Consider the following 17,657-nt stretch of genomic DNA (forward strand, 5'->3'; position numbering starts at 1 on the left):
TGTCCAAATCATTCAGACAATTATTTAGTAGAAGAAATCAGGCCTTTCTTTTCTGTTTTATTGATTGTATTTAATAAAGCCACACATAAATCACTGAGAAGGGTCCCAATATCACAGTAAAGATACCCTCATTCATGAGGGTAAAAAAAAAAGTATAAAATAGTTCTGTACAAATATGCTTTTTCCCGACCTCCCGACCTCTCATGACCCCATAATGTGTATAAAGTTTTCTTAAAATCTTTTGCAAATTTATTAAAAATGACCCCCTAAAAAACATGTGCCTACAGTCTTTGGTCAATGTAACTGTAAATGTGTGCTATGCACTTTCATTTGAATTACAGAATAAACACACAGCAGTATGACAGCAAAAGCATCTGAATCATGATGTGGATATTAAAAGGAAACTCCTGTGATAAGTTATTTTGCTGAACTTTAATAATAAATATAGGTAAATAAAATGATGCACCCTTTTATTGACTTCTGTGCTCAACTCTTGTTTCAGTGCATCCTCAATATCAAGAACACATCCAAGTTTCTCTCAGGCATTCTTCGTTCTTTTGGTTTTTAGTATTGAAACTGAACTTTAACAGTTGAACACAAGGATGTAAAATCACTTAAAAACAAACATTGAGATAGAGCCACTAACATGGAGAATTTATAAGAGTGTCAAAGCATTCTTGTAACACAGTAGCAACATTATAACCACTACCAACAACCTAACAAACTTTTAGAAACCAGAACAAAGCCTTTGGAAGCCAATGACTAGATCTAAAAATCTTGTTTGTATTGCTTCTCTAGGAGGACACAGACCTGAACAGTTTTTCTTGGGAGGCTTCACCTGGGGCAACCTGGGATTAAGTTTCCTGTTGAAGAACACAATGGTGGTAGCTAATGAATTGCCCCGGTCTGGCCTTAGAATCCACATCCTTTGGGTTTCTATTCTAGCTCTTTAAACACTAAGCCACCCTCTGTGGGACTATTTTTAACTCAGAGAAAAGAAAACACTTCCTTTTTATCTCCATTTCTGGAATCCAGTCTGTCACAATGTATTCTTTTTTGAGCACATAAGAGACCTCATGCATGTCTTGGATGAACAAACGTGTCTGTGTTGTTTTCACTGTTGTGTTTTGGCAGCTGTTCTTGCTGACTGTGACTTTGAGATTCTGATGACTTTGCCGGAAATCCCTATGACTGATGGCTGATGACAGCATCTCAGCCCAGACAGGCTTTTGGATGCCTCAGACGACACTGATGGCTTGGGCGCATTGACACGCTTTGAACCTTGAATTTGCAGAAGCCATCAATTGTTTTGGTTATAATTCTAGTGTACATGCACAGGCTCATATCTTTGAATCTAATGAGACCTTAATTGTCAGACATGGCACCTAGCTAGACCGTAAGCAGACATTTAATGGGATGATTGCCTAAAAAGCATGAGACCCAGTATAAGAAATTACTTCACATTGTGTCTGAACTAAACATGACACTGCTATGTGCTTTTGTTCAAGCCATCCGTTTCTGCAATAGCGAATTTCTATTTTATAAATGATTTCCAGGAAGAACAACCTAAACTACTATCACTATAATCAACTCAGGTGCTGATTATGTTATTATTCAGTGTTAATCTATCTGTCTAAATCCAATAAAACTTGTCATTTATAGCCATAGTTAAAGGTGCCCCACTTTGAATGTTAACAACTCGATTGAATCAGTGGTGGACGTTATCAGTGGTTATCAGCTGATAGATATGGGCCAGTAGAAGCCTTTTGTACCTACTGGTAGGCTCAGAAGGCTAATTTCATTTATCCACATGGTTAATCAGGTATACTAATAGAGAAATCTCCAGATACAAATCTGTTTTTACATTACTGTGACGGCAGGGTTGGGGTAGACGTTCATAAAATACAACTAATTGGAAATTAATAAATAATATAAACAATTCTCGTTAACTTCAAGCCACGACTGTATGTGATCTAAAGCTGATTAACCATGTGGATGGATAATGACAGCCTTCTGAGCCAATCAGTAGGTGCTGAAGGACTCTACTGGTCCATATTTACTATATGATAACCACTGATAATATTTGAGTTATAACATTTGAATCGGCTGAAGCAGCAGCACAAAGTTTATCTCAGATCTTGAAAACAAAATAACTATCAAACATCTTAATTGAAATGGAACATTAAAACAATTAGTTATCAGTCACTGAATCAGAAAATCAGTCAGTCAGCATGTAGTTTCAATAATGTTAAAGAGGTTTAATGTGTATTTTTTAGCATACAAACCTTACCATTTCATTGAGATTGCATTGTTTCTGTCATGGTGCATCTGGTGCAGACAGAAAGGTCAATGGGATAATGTCACACCTCTGTTGTTCGGACACAGTGTTATACCCAATCCTAGAGCTCCAACCAGCTCCAAAACACTTCTTTGGATGTTTGCTGAAGACCCTAATTAGCTGGTTTGGATTTGCTTAACTTAGGTAAGCTACACTCTGTGTGATGCGTAAGTTAAGTGATGATCAATTTGTATTAAAAGGGCTCAAAATGTGCCAAGAATATACCATCACACACATTTTCTTTTTTAACAAATCCTATATTTTCCAATATTAACGAGCCCTTGCAAACTGTTACACCTGTGTCTAATTTTTAGATAACAGTACTGATGAGTATTGAGTACTGCTTAAAGCTTTTTGAAGTACTTTGGTGCATATAAAAAATGATCAATGTCACATTAATTCAGTAAACAGAGCTTTTCTGTTTCTAAACATTTTGAAAAATGTAATGGTTATCCTCTAGAGCAGGGGTTCCCAAACTTTTCAGCCCGCGACCCCCAAAATGAGAATGCCAGTGACTTGTGACCCCCAATATTCTCTGAGGTGGTGGTTATAAATACAGAAACCTTGTATGCAATGACGCACACACACCAATAGACCCAAGTCTATTCTTTGTTTTTGCTTTTATGTATGTCAGTGCTGTAAATGGGCTAGAAAGTTTAACCTGGTGTTACAAAATCTACTGCATCTGACAGTATTGCTGTGTCTTTAGTATAATGTAATTACCCGAGTAGTCGCAATCCAATAGAACTAGTAACTATAAGCTACTATAGTAACTATATAGTTTAAAGTAACTATAAACAACTATTTTTTTTCTCTTCAGTAGGTTATTGATAAAATACAGTAAGTCTTAAGGTTTAATAAAAAATTAATTGATTTTTGAAAACCACCAGGCCACCCCTCGGGGGGTCCCGACCCCCACTTTGAGAACCTCTGCTCTAGAGTGCAAACACCACAAAATCCACACGAATCCTGTAGGTTACCTCAGAGAGGTCATGTTTTGATCCTCGGTTGGTCTCAAGCAGTCAAATGATGCGATTTTGCAGGTCAGAGATCTCCAAGTTTGAACGTTGCACTGCAGCAACCTGCGAAACTTCACGTATGACCCTGCGTTTCCGGTCTGACGCATTCGCGTGCGTATGAATGAAAGTCTATGGGGAGAAAGGTCAAGTGTGACCACAGCTTTAGGTGTTTCATGAGTTGCTTTTGAGTTTTACTTTAATGATCCTGTTTTAGATGTTATAGCACATAATTCGATTAATGTCATTGCGTCACTATCCGCATTTCCTCCGGAGTTTAATGCAATTTCGGGTGTTTCATTTTTAATTTGTTAACTTTAACTGCAGTTTGGCTCTTTCACTTTCATTCATTCAAAAAATCCTTCATGTCGGTAATAATTTGATTAAGATGTTTACATGTCTGTAATGCACTTCATTAATGCGTCTAAAATCAGCATACTCCACACGTATTAATTTGATTTCTCTTTAGTTCCATTATGACCTTAATCTGATTAAATTAATCAAACATCGCTGTTTACATTGTTAACTTTTTATCAGAGTATTGTCTTAATCACATTAAAATTTAATTATTGGTGTCCATGTAAACATAGTCAGTGGCTTTCAAGTTAGCTTTGGACTTAAAAGAAAGAGAAGCAGATTTGATTTGTCAGTGGGTGCACATGTGTTTTTTTTTTACTTTAACCCATTGAAAAAAAAAACAGTGTATAATAAATACAATTATGGTTAAAAATCTATTGATGTATTGTTTGTCGCATACAGTTAATGTTAATGTGATTTGTGTAATTGGTGTGTTTCAATTCGGCTACCACCGCAAGTATATTTCAAGCACGTGGGAAGTACTGAGGTATTTGTAAAATGCAAAAAAGCCCACTATTAAACAAGCAACAAAAAAGCCTTGACAATAACAAAAAAATCACATAATATACAGACACTAACTATTTAATAATGAGTGCATTTATACATACTTTAAATCCAAATTAATGCATATTTTGTCTGAGGTTCTGTTGCATTTACATGGTTGTAAGATGTAGCATGTTGTGTTTAGGATATTTTAAAACAGTAAATCATTAGTTTGGTTGTTTCAAAGCATTGAAAAGCTTTTATTTCTTTCATTACTAGCTGACAAGAGTGGATCAAGAGGAGTCTTCTTCTGCTGTAGCTCACCTGCTTCAAGGTTGGATGTGTAATGTGTTTAAAGATGCTTGTAAAAAGTCACTATTTGAGTTACTGTTGTCTTTCTTTGGCTTTTACTAGTGTGGCCATTCCCTTATATGTTTTGCATAAACAATGACATTTTCCCTTTGCTTTTAAATTTTTACAAGATCCTAACAGATCAGCGGTTTCCGAAATAGAACAGATCATCTGACATCAACAACTATACCATGTTCAAAGTCACATTTATCCTATTTTAATATTCATTTGAAACTTTAGCAGATCTTCATGTGTAAATGCTGATATATTTACATTAATGAACAGCTGAACACGGGCCTAGTGGCCATTAGGCATTGCAAGTAAGAAAATATGATCAGAAGTTTCATTTCATGCTACCTTTTTATTGTGGGAGTCTAGCTGTATATCATTGGATTATCGAATCATATGTCTCAGGGACATCAATACTAAAGCTCAAAGATGTTCCTGTCATGGATTTCACTGAAGCTCTTTTGCCTTAATCTTTTATTAGGCTTCATAGACGAAGTGGAGGGGTCTTTGGGGGGAGTTCTGAGCATCAGCATTCCCTAAACTGCTTTGGAGAATTACATCTTGTGCCAGGATATTGAGCTTGAATTATTCAAAATGCTTTCGAAGCACTGCACAGTACTAAGTCTGACTGAGAGCTAAAAATAAACTAGCACACAATCCTTTGAATTGCTTACATGTTCCACATTTGAAATGTTAATGTGCTGTTAATTTATTTGTTCGGAGGAATTATGTATGTGAAGTCCTACAGAGTAAAGTGTAAATAATAAATTGCATAAATATTTAAGGCACAATTAAAAATGTATGAAATTATTTGTCTTGGATAAATAATGTCAAATTAAGTGGGGTTTGTAAACAAATTATGCTAGAGCTTTTCTCAGGAATGATTTTATCGTCATCTGTGACCTTGGACCACACAACCAGTCTTATGTTGGATGGAGTATATTTTGGGTAATTGTCAAACATTGGATGGGTCAAAACTTTGCTGATTTTTTTAATGTAAAAATCATTAGAATATTAAGAATAAGATCATGTTCCATTAATTTATTTTGTAAATTTCCTACTGTAAATATCAAAATGTAATTATTAATTAGTAATATGTATAGCTAAAAATGACTTGCAAAACTTTAAAGAAAATTTTCTCAGTATTTCGATTTTTTATTTATTTTATTTTTTTGTGGTCCGGGTCACATTTTGCAATGATATTTAGCAATTTACCAAACTGTTTACATTGTAATAACAGTAGGTGAAGTCACATCCTCTCGAGGTTACTTGTCAAAGTATTTCAGTTTTCACATTGACAATACAGGTCCATTATCCACTACCTGCCAAAAGTCTTGTCATCTATCCAAGTTTTGGGAACAACAATTAATAACTTGACCTCTAGTTGATCTTTTGGTATCAGACGTGGCTGATATGGAAGGCAGAGGCCTCTAGATTATACCTATTTTACCCAAATAAAACATGATTATGCCTTGATTTTTATATAATTTGGACAGTAAGGTCTGAGTTTGCTTAAACAAAAGCTTGTCACTTAACATAAAAAATGTACAGTATAGAATATAAAGTCATGGTGCAGTGGAAAAAGAATTAGTATTGTGTATGACTCCCATGAGCTTGGAGGACTGCACCCATACTCTGCAATGTCTCAAATAACTTATTAAAGAGTCCCTATTTTGTATTAAAAAGATAATGTTTTTTGTTTTAGGGGTCCCCAACAACAGGCTGATATGTGAACAAGGTCAAAACACACTTTAATTGTTTTATAATATGCGTTTAGTTTTACCTAATTTTCTCAGCGACTCCCATATGAATCATTCAGAGATTAATTTGTTCCAAAACCCCTCCTTAGCGCGAAGCTAATCTGCACTGATTGGTCCGATGACCCAGTCTGTTGCAATTGATCGACTGCGTTCAGCAAGAGACAGAGAGAAAAGCCCACCACGGCTATGAAATAGCAGCCAGAGAGTATATGAGAGCCCAACGCAGGAATGCAATAAATTAATGCAGTTAAATACTAGCATATTACTCTCCTCTTAAACCTAACCCCAAGTAATAACAACACACATTCAGTATTAAAACACAGTGGCAAAAAAAAATTGAACTACTTTGAAAATTGGCCGCACCATGCGTGTGTAGGAATGGCTGATGGTGGCCATAGCAAAGGCAAACAGCAGGGGATCGGCAGCTCAGAAACACATATAAATCGGTAAAGGAAGAAGCTAGCGTCGCGTTTTTAAAGTGGTTTTGGACGAGATTTGTGAAAAGCCCCATACATATTTAACCTGAGAGATACAGTACAAGCACTGATCTATAATAGAGATGTGATTACAAGCCAGGCTGCCCGATTGCAAGTTATAACACACAATTAAACACATATTTTGCAAACTACACAACAAAACTTGGCAACAATTTTAATGACACTTAGATGTTATGATTCGGAGAAAGAAGAAACTGGTCCATATTAACTGTAAAAGTTACTGACAAAGTCCCTGTCAAAGTCTGACAAAGACCCATAGTCTCTGCTGCTCCCTCAATAGCAAATTGTTGGCGAATCCCGCGCTGCAGCATAGGTTGTTGTATTAAAAATTTTTAAAAATGACTAGAACAAACACAGCACTAGGTTGGCTATACTGTGGTGTTGTTGTGAAAATGAACTTTAACCCTTTATTCCAGGCAGCCAGGTTTGGCGCATCTAGAGGGGGAATAGAGACATCTCCTCACTTTCGTCTGCGGTAATCCCCCCCACTGCCCTGGTTCTCGCTGTCATATGCGCAATCACAACCCCATCTCTCGTTTTTACTTTAAGGGTGGCATGACCATCTTTTGACTAGAGCACCAGTTCAGTTTGCTCCAGCCCTGCCCGCAGCCGAATCTCTGTCAGTGATCGTCATGATTAGTCCCGTGATCCCCTGCGCCACCGCTAGTGTGTGGAGGGAAAGCGCGTGCACATTTTAACGGAACTGTAAGTACATATTAGGAGATGTACCGTATTGGCATTGATGCGATCCAACAAGAGATCCAAACCCATCTCGATTCGTTTATTTGACTCTGAGTCAAATATTTTGCTAAAGAATCAAAACATTCTGCATTTTTAGATTTAAACCACAGCTGGATGTTTTCATTCCCTTAGAGCTGTGTTACACACTGCATGGAAGCTTATTTTCAAAGACCTATAATAGGGGCTCTTTAATAAAGTCATCTGGAATGAGAAAGAACATATTCTTGCAGGACTCCCAGAGTTCATCAAGATTCTTTGGATTTATCTTCAATGCCTCCTTCTTCATCTTACCCCAGACATGCTCAATAATGTTCATGTCTAGTGACAATTCTCCTTGACCTTCTTTGCTTTCAGGAGGTTGAAGTATGAAAAGAAGTGCAATCATGCTGAAGAATTTGCCCTCTCCTGTGGTTTGTAATGTAATGGGCAGCACAAATGTCTTGATACCTCAGGCTGTTGATGTTGCCATCCACTCTGCAGATCTCTCGCAAGCCCCCATACTGAATGTAACCCCAAACCATGACTTTTCCTTCTCCAAACTTGAACGATTTCTGTGAAAATCTTGAGTACATGAAGGTTTCCATAGGTCTTCTGCAGTATGTGTGATGATTGGGATGCAGCTTAACAGATGATTCATCAGAAATATTAAACCTTTTGCCTCAAATGATCAACTAAGTCAAGTTATTATTTGTTGTTCTTACAACAGGGACTGACAACAAGACTTTTGTCAGGTAGTGTATATCTTGCTTTATATTACATTATCTTATATCACCTGACAATCAACAGTATGTATCAGTTGTCCGAATAATGGAATAAATATTCTTTTGTTTGTAAAATGAAAACTAAACCATGTATTTTGTTCTTTAAAGTATGACAATCATACAAGTTTTACTTTTAAAAAGTGGCGTATTCAATTATTTAATAATAAAAAAGCTTTTAAAAGAGAGCGTACTGTAATTTTTCTGGTGTTTGTACTTTAATGTCCCTCTCTGTCTAGTGTGCAGCAGAATTGATTTCCCTTAAATGCACCAGAGAACAAACTTTTGGAGGACTTTTCAGAACTTTTGGAGAAAGAGTTCGAAACTAATGAGGCCAGGAGGGTAGGAGGGGACAGACTGAAACTGCACGAGACACACACACTCACACACGGTAACATCCTCCACTGACATCCTGTCAGGTTGGTCCTTTGCTGTTTGTATGTTGTCAAAGAGGAATCTCAGGTCTCTGCTGAATTCCAAATTGATCTGTCAGGATGCTTGGGCCTAGATTTCCCCCCTCCTCACTTCTGAAGCGTCATCGTGGCACTTTTGTGAGTCTGAGGACTCTCCGGATCTGTCAGCGGAGAGAAATCCCGGTCTGAGGCCACGGCTGCATTGTTCAGCACTTTCTCTTTGACCTTGGCACAGGGGCCAACGTGGGACCAGACCTCCGCATAACAAGAGCTGTGTGGCGATGCTGTACGCAGGGCACCCGCTGTCATTGTGTCAGCATGACTGAAGCTGGACAGGTAGAATTATGGCGCCCGGATCAAATTTAAGCATGGCGTTGCTGAACCAGTCAAAAAAATACATGCAAGCATTTTAACTAACTGACAGGAAGTTGATTCATGAGGAAGATGACGCGGACGTCAGTCCCTGTGGAAAATGCCACTTTTTTGCTGATGCATTAGTCTAAGGACACATTTATATGACATATTCTTAACTTTTAACTGTTTTTGGGGCATTTATTTAAAAAAAAAGTAATTGGGGGCATGAAAATGGGATTGAAAGTGAACTACAAAAACACAAATTTGTGAAAACTTTGATGTCCTGCTTGTGTATATGGCACCCTTACGCCTACAGGACTGTATATGCGCAGGTGTATATTTTTTATTTAGAAATGACATCGCCACCTAGTAGCCTGGCATGAATATTACAGTGTTTTCAGTCATTTACACAGATAAGAGTGTAATAATAGTTTGCAAAATTTAATATAAAAACAAGAGCTGGGTCCCAAATAGCACACTATACGTTATGTTTTTATCCACTTTGTACTTATTCACTTGCACACATTCAGCAGCATAGTACATGAATGTATCCTGCTCTCACAGGATTTCAAAATGACGTCAAATCCACGTTGTTCCCCATCATCATGAGGACGTTGGAATTTGTTTGGAAATGAAAATCAGGTTGATGTCAGAACCCAATGTCAGGCCGATGTCAATGTCAAATCGACCAAATATCAATGTCTAATCATGTTACAACTTGACATTGTGTGGAAGATACCACTATGACATCTAACAGATGTTGGATTTTGGTCAATTTCCAACACAACCTAAAATCAACCAAATATCAACGTAATTTGACATCGTTATTGGACGTTAAATGAACGTTGTCCTTAGACGCTGGCTAGACATTGAATTTTGGTCGCTTGACGTCATGACCTTAATCTAACCTAACATTAACGTCTTATGAGGTTGTGTGCCTGCTTTGTAGTGTCTTCCCAAATGGAACACTAGTTGTTTTATTTACTAAGTGGACAATCAAAATGTTTCCCAGATTATGTTTGATAGTTGCCATATTAGCAATTTAATGATCAAACTACCAAATAATACCTGCCGTGGGTATAACCACATCGGGAGGCAGTATAATCACTCTTGCAGGAGAATACTCTCCACCAATCAGCTGGTGTGTGGTGTGTGGTCTGGTGCAAAATGGCTGCCATCGCGTTATCCAGGTGGATGCTGCACACTGGTGGTGGATGAGGAGATTCCTCCCATTGTGTAAAGCGCTTTGAGTGCACAGAAAAGTGCCATATAAATGTAAGAAATTGTTATTAATTATTATTAATACTGCTTTCACAATCTAAAATAAATAAAATAATCAGTGCCCGAAAGCTATGCCCCTTCAACTACGTGACCAAAGCATCGGCCGGTGTGCGTGAAGTGTCCAACATTTCACACTTCTTTTTAATGGTTGAATAAGTGCATCATAAGAGTAATTAAAGTTAACTTATTATTTTTAGAGTTTTCAGTGGGAATGCACTACTTGTACTATTTAAACTACAAAATGGCATTGAATAGTGCATGAGTATGCATTTGGGATGCACCTAAAGTTATTATTTTAATACAGTGTTAAGTAAACTGACCCTGAAAGTCTAAAACCTATCAAAAAAATATTATAAATAAAGTAATGCAAAGCACACATATTTCAGTCATGAATTCTGTCATTTATTGTTGGATTTTTTTTTTTTAAATTCTCACATAGTTGCTACTGTAACATCATGTTTTTTGAGAAATTGAAGCACCAGGGGAAGTGAATCTCAACCCCGTAATCACTGGTTTCTTATCAATTGTGCTTTCTATATATTTAAATGCAATATTATACTTTTCATGAATGCAAAATATGTATGAATGATTTTTTTCACTCTTCCATTCTCACATTAAAGGGATGGAACATCCTTTTAAGCAGTCCACGCATATAGAATTCATACCTCACAATAAGGATTACAATATTCTATAATATGTATATATCTATGTACATATATGGCACTTGAATACATAAAAGCAATATATCCGATTCCCACAAATGAAAGCAATGGGCGCTTTGGTGTCAAACATAAATAAATCAATAAAACAGTCCAATATACTAAGAAATAAATAAAAAAGATAGAGAGTTCAGCGTTATGCAGCATAGGCCAGTTCACCGGCTACTGATCTGCAAATCAGCTTATATATATAACAAAACAATAACTTATGTTAAGGTCAGTGGTGCAAGCACAGGCAACCAAATCATTAAAGATGCCAATCTATCTAAGCCGAAAGAGAGAGATATGAATATAGTATTGATAAACATATTAGATCTGCAGTCTACTTGCAGTGAAAAAAACTAAAACCTGTAAGTGCAATCTAAAACCAGAATGAAATACAAGATAATGAAATGTAAAAACCGTCACAGCACAGTTTGGGTTCATTTTGGCTTCATTAAATCCGTATTTAGTGCAAAACATATTTCGAGTTCAGCTGATCGTGTGAACGAAGAAATAAAATATCGAAATAATGTCATCGTAAGCTTTTCCATTCCGACCGATAAAAAAAGTTGCATCAGTGCCCTTCAGTAAATGATAGGAAACAAACGTTTGTTTGGTCCGTTTGTTCAGTTTGTCCATAAAAGACAAATAAAATCCATCTACCCCACCATCAAACAGGCGAGATGAACAGTTCATAAAGTATCTGGTCTTAATATAATCTAATCTAGTGGTGTCCTCAAGAAATGCACATTTTGGATGCCACTGGCATCATTTGCTTACACTAACACTTACATATGTCTTTCCATGGAACACAAATACAAGATATTTTGAGAGATCCAATGTTGTTTTTGACAGAGTTCCCATTGCATGGACAAAAACAATTTGCAAACATTTGCTTTTGTGTTCTAAAGAAGGACATAAAGGCTTGGAATAACTTGATAGGGAGTTTCATGGCAGAGTTTCACATTAAAATCACATGTACAACACACCAATCATGTTATACACATTTCTTTACACATGAAAATGTTCCAAAACCACACGTTCCATGTGGTTGGTTGCACATGTGAAGTCACTGTGGTTTTCTATTGAGCTTATTTTTTCACTTACGGTGCTCAGCATATATAAGTTCACCCCTCACAAATCTATCTTTTAAATTAATATAAAATAAAATTTAAATCAAATTTTACAATATTACATTTGTGCATATACATTAGATTAGTCAATACTGAAGCTAAATCTGGAGCCAATCTATCACAATAACCTACGATAACAGTCAAAATCAAGGAGGAAAAATCAAGAGCAGCAAAAAAATGTACAAATTTTGTAGGTTGTAAGTTATTTTTGCAATATTTTATCTGAATTGTTTTATCATTCAATTTCTAATATGTTTGGTGACTGAAAAAATATTTTAATAAATATGTCTGTTTAATAAATCTGTTTTGTTTAAATGCATCAAAATACATTGCCTATATTCACTGAGAAATGGATACAAATATTCATTTTCTAAAATGAAGTGTACTTAATAATAGTAGAGGTGCTTAATAGAAGAAACTTAATAAAGGTGTACTTAATTATGCTGAGCGCTGTAAATGTGGGCCCAGCCATTAGAACCTTATAGGCACGAGACTTCCAGTCCTATTCACTTCCATTGTTTTTAGCCATAGAAAATAGCTTATTATGCTACTTGATGTTGCAAACTTGATGTTTGCAAACTATTTTCTTATTAATTTTTTTTTTAAACATTTTGTTTAAACATTGCTTGTAGAGCAAGTATTGTGATCATTTACTGTTGTTTATTGTTCCTAGTCATTTCCCATATAGCAAATGAATCGGAAGTTCCAAAACAATCACAAAAAAAGGCTTACTTCCGTATTGCAGAATAAGCTACATAAGGTGGGGTGAACATATCCAAAATGTGCAACCTGTGCTCTTTCTGAACCAGAATTGAGGACCACCACTCTAATAATCTACACGAAGAAAGCATTAAACGTAGGCAGAGTCACTGGACTGGGTTCTTCCGAAATTCGGCATGCTCATCCTCGGTAAGTCCTTGTTTCTGATCTCATAGATGGACTTCCTCCTGGCCTGAACCCCCCTCACCGCTGTTTTAATTTTCCTCCAGCCCAGGTGATTGAGTTCAGCCAGGTTGAGCACTACGCAAATCCCACTGACAGCAAACATGAAGACGAGGAACACAGTTTTCTCTGTAGGTCTTGATACATAGCATTCGACGTCTTTGATGCAAGGATAGCGGTCGCACTCGTACACGGCGGGCACGTTGAATCCGTACAAGAAATACTGGCCCACCAGGAAGCCAATTTCCAACGCGTTTCTGAACACCACCTGAATGATGTAAAACCTGGAGATGCCCTCTTGTCTTCTCATTTTAGATTTGGTAGTTCTCATGGCTGAATTGGGGATCTCTTTGACCTCTAGACAGTCAGGCTCGGACTCTTTGGTGGAGTTCTCCGTGTTTTGAAGTACTCCGTTCACAATGGTGTTTTTGATCTTTTTGCTGTCGTCTCGCCTCATCGTATCGGGGTCTTTGTCGAGGGACAGGTAGATGGTAGAATACCTCCGCTCCTTCTGTTTGGCCGACTGATGCACAGAGTATGTGATGAAGCAGAGACTGGGTGTGCAAACCATGATGATCTGGAAAACCCAGTATCTGATGTGAGATATAGGGAACGCTTTGTCATAGCAAGCTTGGTTACAGCCTGGCTGCAGAGTGTTACACACAAACATTGACTGCTCGTCGTCGTACACGGTCTCTCCAACAATCGCCACAATTAGAATCCGGAAGATCACCACAACAGTTAGCAGGATCCTACAGGAGAGGAAAGGAACATTTTAAGCTCAAAGAACATCTGCTCCAGTAAATCAAGACTATAAATGAAAGATTAAACACTTCACTATTAATTATTATTATTATTATTATTTGTCATTAATGGTCCATAAAAAAACCTTTGTATTAGATTTAATTTTGTTGTTTTAATGTAGCAAAAGCATTCTATTAGACTACAAAATGTTCTGTACAAATGGTTCTTTGAAGAACACAAAATAGATCAGCTCTAAACCTGTTAAAATCAGGTGGCTGTGTTTGCTAGGGATACATTAATAAAACATAGTAACATATATTAGGCTTCATGGGATTGCAAGTCATAAGTCTATTACATGAACAAATATAATGTTAATGGTCCATTCTGTTATCTGGGAACATTATTATTCCAGTGACTGCCATGCAGTGTGCTGACACATAATACACTTTTTGAAACAGGAGAGCTCATGATGAATTGAATTTCATATAATCTGACACTCCTAAAGTCATAAGCAATACATGTGTACAAAATATAAGTGTGCGATGAATATTATAGTGTATGTTTACACTTGTAAAACACTATCAAAATACACACGGCACTGAAATTGTGCAAAGTGAAGTCATTAATGTACATAAAATGCATAATTAAACACTTGTGAATGTACATGTCACATTAGGTTAAAAATTAAAGAAAGTTATGTACAGTGCTCTGTCAGCCACCCCAACCAGATCATTCATTTAAATTAATATTTTCTATAAGATGCTTTACAATATTATATGTGTGCATATACATTAGATCAGTCAGCATTGAAGAGCTCATCTAACACAATATAATGGTTTAAAAATGAGTAGCCCAAATGTATTTGTAGGGAAAATTGTTAAATATAATTTTCAAAAATAGCAAAAATCAAGAGAAACAAAAAATATATATAAAATTTTGTAACTTTTGCTTAAATTTAATTGTATTATCTTTCTATTTCAAAAGATATTTTGTGACTACAATATTATTTTAATAAAAATATATCTGTGTAATAAATCGGTTTTGTTCAAATGCACCAGTATATATACCCATATTTACTGAGAAATTAGTAAAATTTTTAATTATCAAATGGGGTGTAGACATTTATGCTGAGCACTGTATTTTAATCAAATATAAGCAAATGAGATGTGTAATATCTGAGAATGTCTGGGATTTTTCAACATAATTTATGAGGTGGCTTTAATACAACCGAATAATCAAATCAATATAACAGCACGCACCAGTCATTCATCACTCAAAAACATACATTATATTCAACGTGAATATTTTCTGATATGTTGACACGTTAAAATAACGAATTAATGAAATAAACGCAATGAAATGTGACTTTTCAAGGTTTGATAACTATTTTGAAAGTGAATTAAAAGGTGACTTAAGAGTTATTTTTTACTTTAATAATTATATTATCTATATTATAATTAAATTACTGTTGATTTATACAACATATAACTCAATATGTATTTCACAGTAAAATATAATATAGCTAATAATATAAATAAACTAATAACTTACAGCTAATCGATACACATTTTAACTCTTAACGTTTGTGCGTTGGAGATTGCAGCCTGACGCGGGGAGCTGTCCAGTGCTGAAACTCTCTCTACAGTCAAACGCGCGCTTCCAGACAGTGCGCGCACGGCATTTCTTTGAAAGCAAACCAGATCTGACATAAAACAGCAATCTTACAGATGGCTCAAACCAGACAAACCATAACCTCTTTGTTTTTTTTTTTAAATGTTCAAACAGCAACAACAAACGCGTTAACTTAAATCGTCGAACACTTTCGTCTCCTGTGCAAAGCACACATTAGGCTCCAGAAGCCAATCGCCCTTAGTCAGAAGGGTCAATGCGTAATGACCTCAGTGTTTTGTTTAATGTACTACTTTATCAATAAACATTTTCCACAACACTTTTTCCCCTCACCTCCCAATCATAGTAGAGTGCTGTTGGACAGCCGCCTCCAGGAGACGCTCGAGAATTGTCCATTCCCCCATGGCTGTTCATTCGGAGGCGAATGTAACACAGAGAACCGTGTGAAATCAAATGCGAGCAACTGTTTCGCGTCTGAAGGCGAGCGTAGTGTCGGGCGAATGCATTGATTTAGTCGCTGCTGTCCACCTTGCCGTCCACGCCTCGCTCCGGAGCGCGCGCTCGTCTGAAGTCCTGATTAGTCTAAAGCCCTCCTATTTTCTGTCTCGCGCGCAGGACGACAGGTCGCTCTGAGTCTAAACGGAGGGGAGTGTAATGTTTGGCTCGTGCTAATCCCGCTTTAAGTAGACTCTGGCTCCCTCCTCCCCTTGCGTCACGCGCACACAGGTTGTTGGAGAGAAATCAGAACAGCAGGATTTCTCCGTTTCATTATTCCCCGAATATGCCAGAGATGCGCTGATTAATCCGTAATAAAATCATTGGCGATCAAGTCAAATCGCCGGGGATGTTTGCAACACACACCCATAAGCGAGACAGGAAGCAGATTAGAGTTTAGCGTTTGGGTGGGCGCGCGATAGCAAACAAGGCGCAAATCATGGGGGGTAATTAAGGCTTAAACCCCCCTGAAATGAAAGAAAGGAGTCAAACGGTGAGTACAGGTTTTAGCTGAGCTTTCCAGCATTGATGATGCAAATTAGATTAAAGGCTAGTCGTGTGGGCTGTCGCCCAAAAAAAAAAAAAAAAAACGCCAACCAAGTAGTTGCCAAAGGAGGTCACGATAGTAACACGCGCGTTTTCTAATATTCGCGTTCTATTTTAGGCGATAAAGGTTGCATTAGTATACTTGTTTTAGCAAACATAGTTTAATTACAAGCTAGACAGAGGATGGATTCTAAAAATGCTAACTAAGGGAAATTTTTTCACAAGAGGAAACTACTTTTTCTTATTTTTTTATGGCAGTATATAGCGTTATGCTACACTTTGTTTTGGAGCTACATGTGAAAGATAAATAATTAAACCAATAAGTATTCATACAGAATCAAATGCTTAGTCTTTTTTTTTTTTGTTTTTTTTTTTGCAAGATGAACCATAGATTGTGTTATATTAGCATTAGCATATACAGTATAGCTTTAGAATTCTAGAAAGAAACTGCATTTTCCCCTACAAAATGTTAGCTAGCCAGCTAATTAGATTATTAGAGCAGAGTTGATGTTGAGTGTTTGCCAGAGGAGGTCACAGTAGCGACTCTGTTCTGAATACACACTTTTAACATTAAAATTGGTTACTTGCAATTTGTTGATACACATATCGGGCATTGTAGATTTACTTGTTAAAGAAAAACTTTATTTTGTTGGTCCATTTGAGTAGTAGACTGGCTGCTTAATATGAGCTGATACTGCTCCTTAACAGACATTTAACTAAGTATAAGAAACTTTACAAGTACATATCAACTTACACTAACCCTAATCCCAACCCAACAGTCTTTTAATCTAATGAGAATTAGTTGGCATGTAGATGCAATATAAAATAAAGTGTGTCCAAAATAAAGTGTGACCAAAAATGGATACTAAAATAATAATTTGGGGATAATATTGAGCCAGAGGTGCCAATTTGGTGTTTAATTAGACAAACCTTAAGCGATGACATTCTTAAAACTTTAATTAACCAGTTTAGCAGATATTTTAACATGTTTTTTTTTTTTTTTAAATGTTCAAGACAAATACTAGATTACAAGCTATAGATATAGCATAGTCTGGCTGTGTCCGAAATGTCAGGCAGCTGGCTTGTTGCCTCGCTGCACTATCAGGCAG

The 17,657-nt window shown here is 36.6% G+C and overlaps 1 protein-coding gene and 1 long non-coding RNA gene across 3 annotated transcripts; one reads left to right on the forward strand and one right to left on the reverse strand.

The window, feature by feature from the left end:
* Positions 1-3,277: 3,277 nt before the first annotated feature.
* On the forward strand, positions 3,278-7,141 carry LOC147839038 (uncharacterized). Its single transcript, XR_015518170.1, has 2 exons — positions 3,278-4,528; positions 5,036-7,141. It is a non-coding gene; the product is annotated as an uncharacterized LOC147839038 (long non-coding RNA).
* A 3,597-nt stretch (positions 7,142-10,738) lies between these two features.
* On the reverse strand, positions 10,739-16,160 carry gjd2b (gap junction protein delta 2b). 2 transcript variants are annotated; one of them, XR_015517486.1, is made up of 3 exons: positions 15,841-16,160; positions 12,612-13,886; positions 10,739-12,562 (listed from the first exon to the last, which is right to left on the reverse strand). XR_015517486.1 is itself a non-coding variant. In NM_194420.1 (2 exons), the coding sequence occupies exons 1-2, from the start codon at positions 15,909-15,911 to the stop codon at positions 13,043-13,045; spliced, it is 915 nt and encodes a 304-aa protein (NP_919401.1). The 2 variants fall into 2 exon arrangements, 1 of the variants encoding a protein (NP_919401.1); NM_194420.1 differs by lacking the exon at positions 10,739-12,562 and having other exon boundaries at positions 13,043-13,886; positions 15,841-15,911.
* Between the last annotated feature and the right edge of the window lie 1,497 nt (positions 16,161-17,657).

Source organism: Danio rerio, chromosome 20, assembly GCF_052040795.2.
Source record: "Danio rerio strain M-AB ecotype USA chromosome 20, GRCz13ab, whole genome shotgun sequence".
NCBI lineage: Eukaryota > Metazoa > Chordata > Actinopteri > Cypriniformes > Danionidae > Danio > Danio rerio.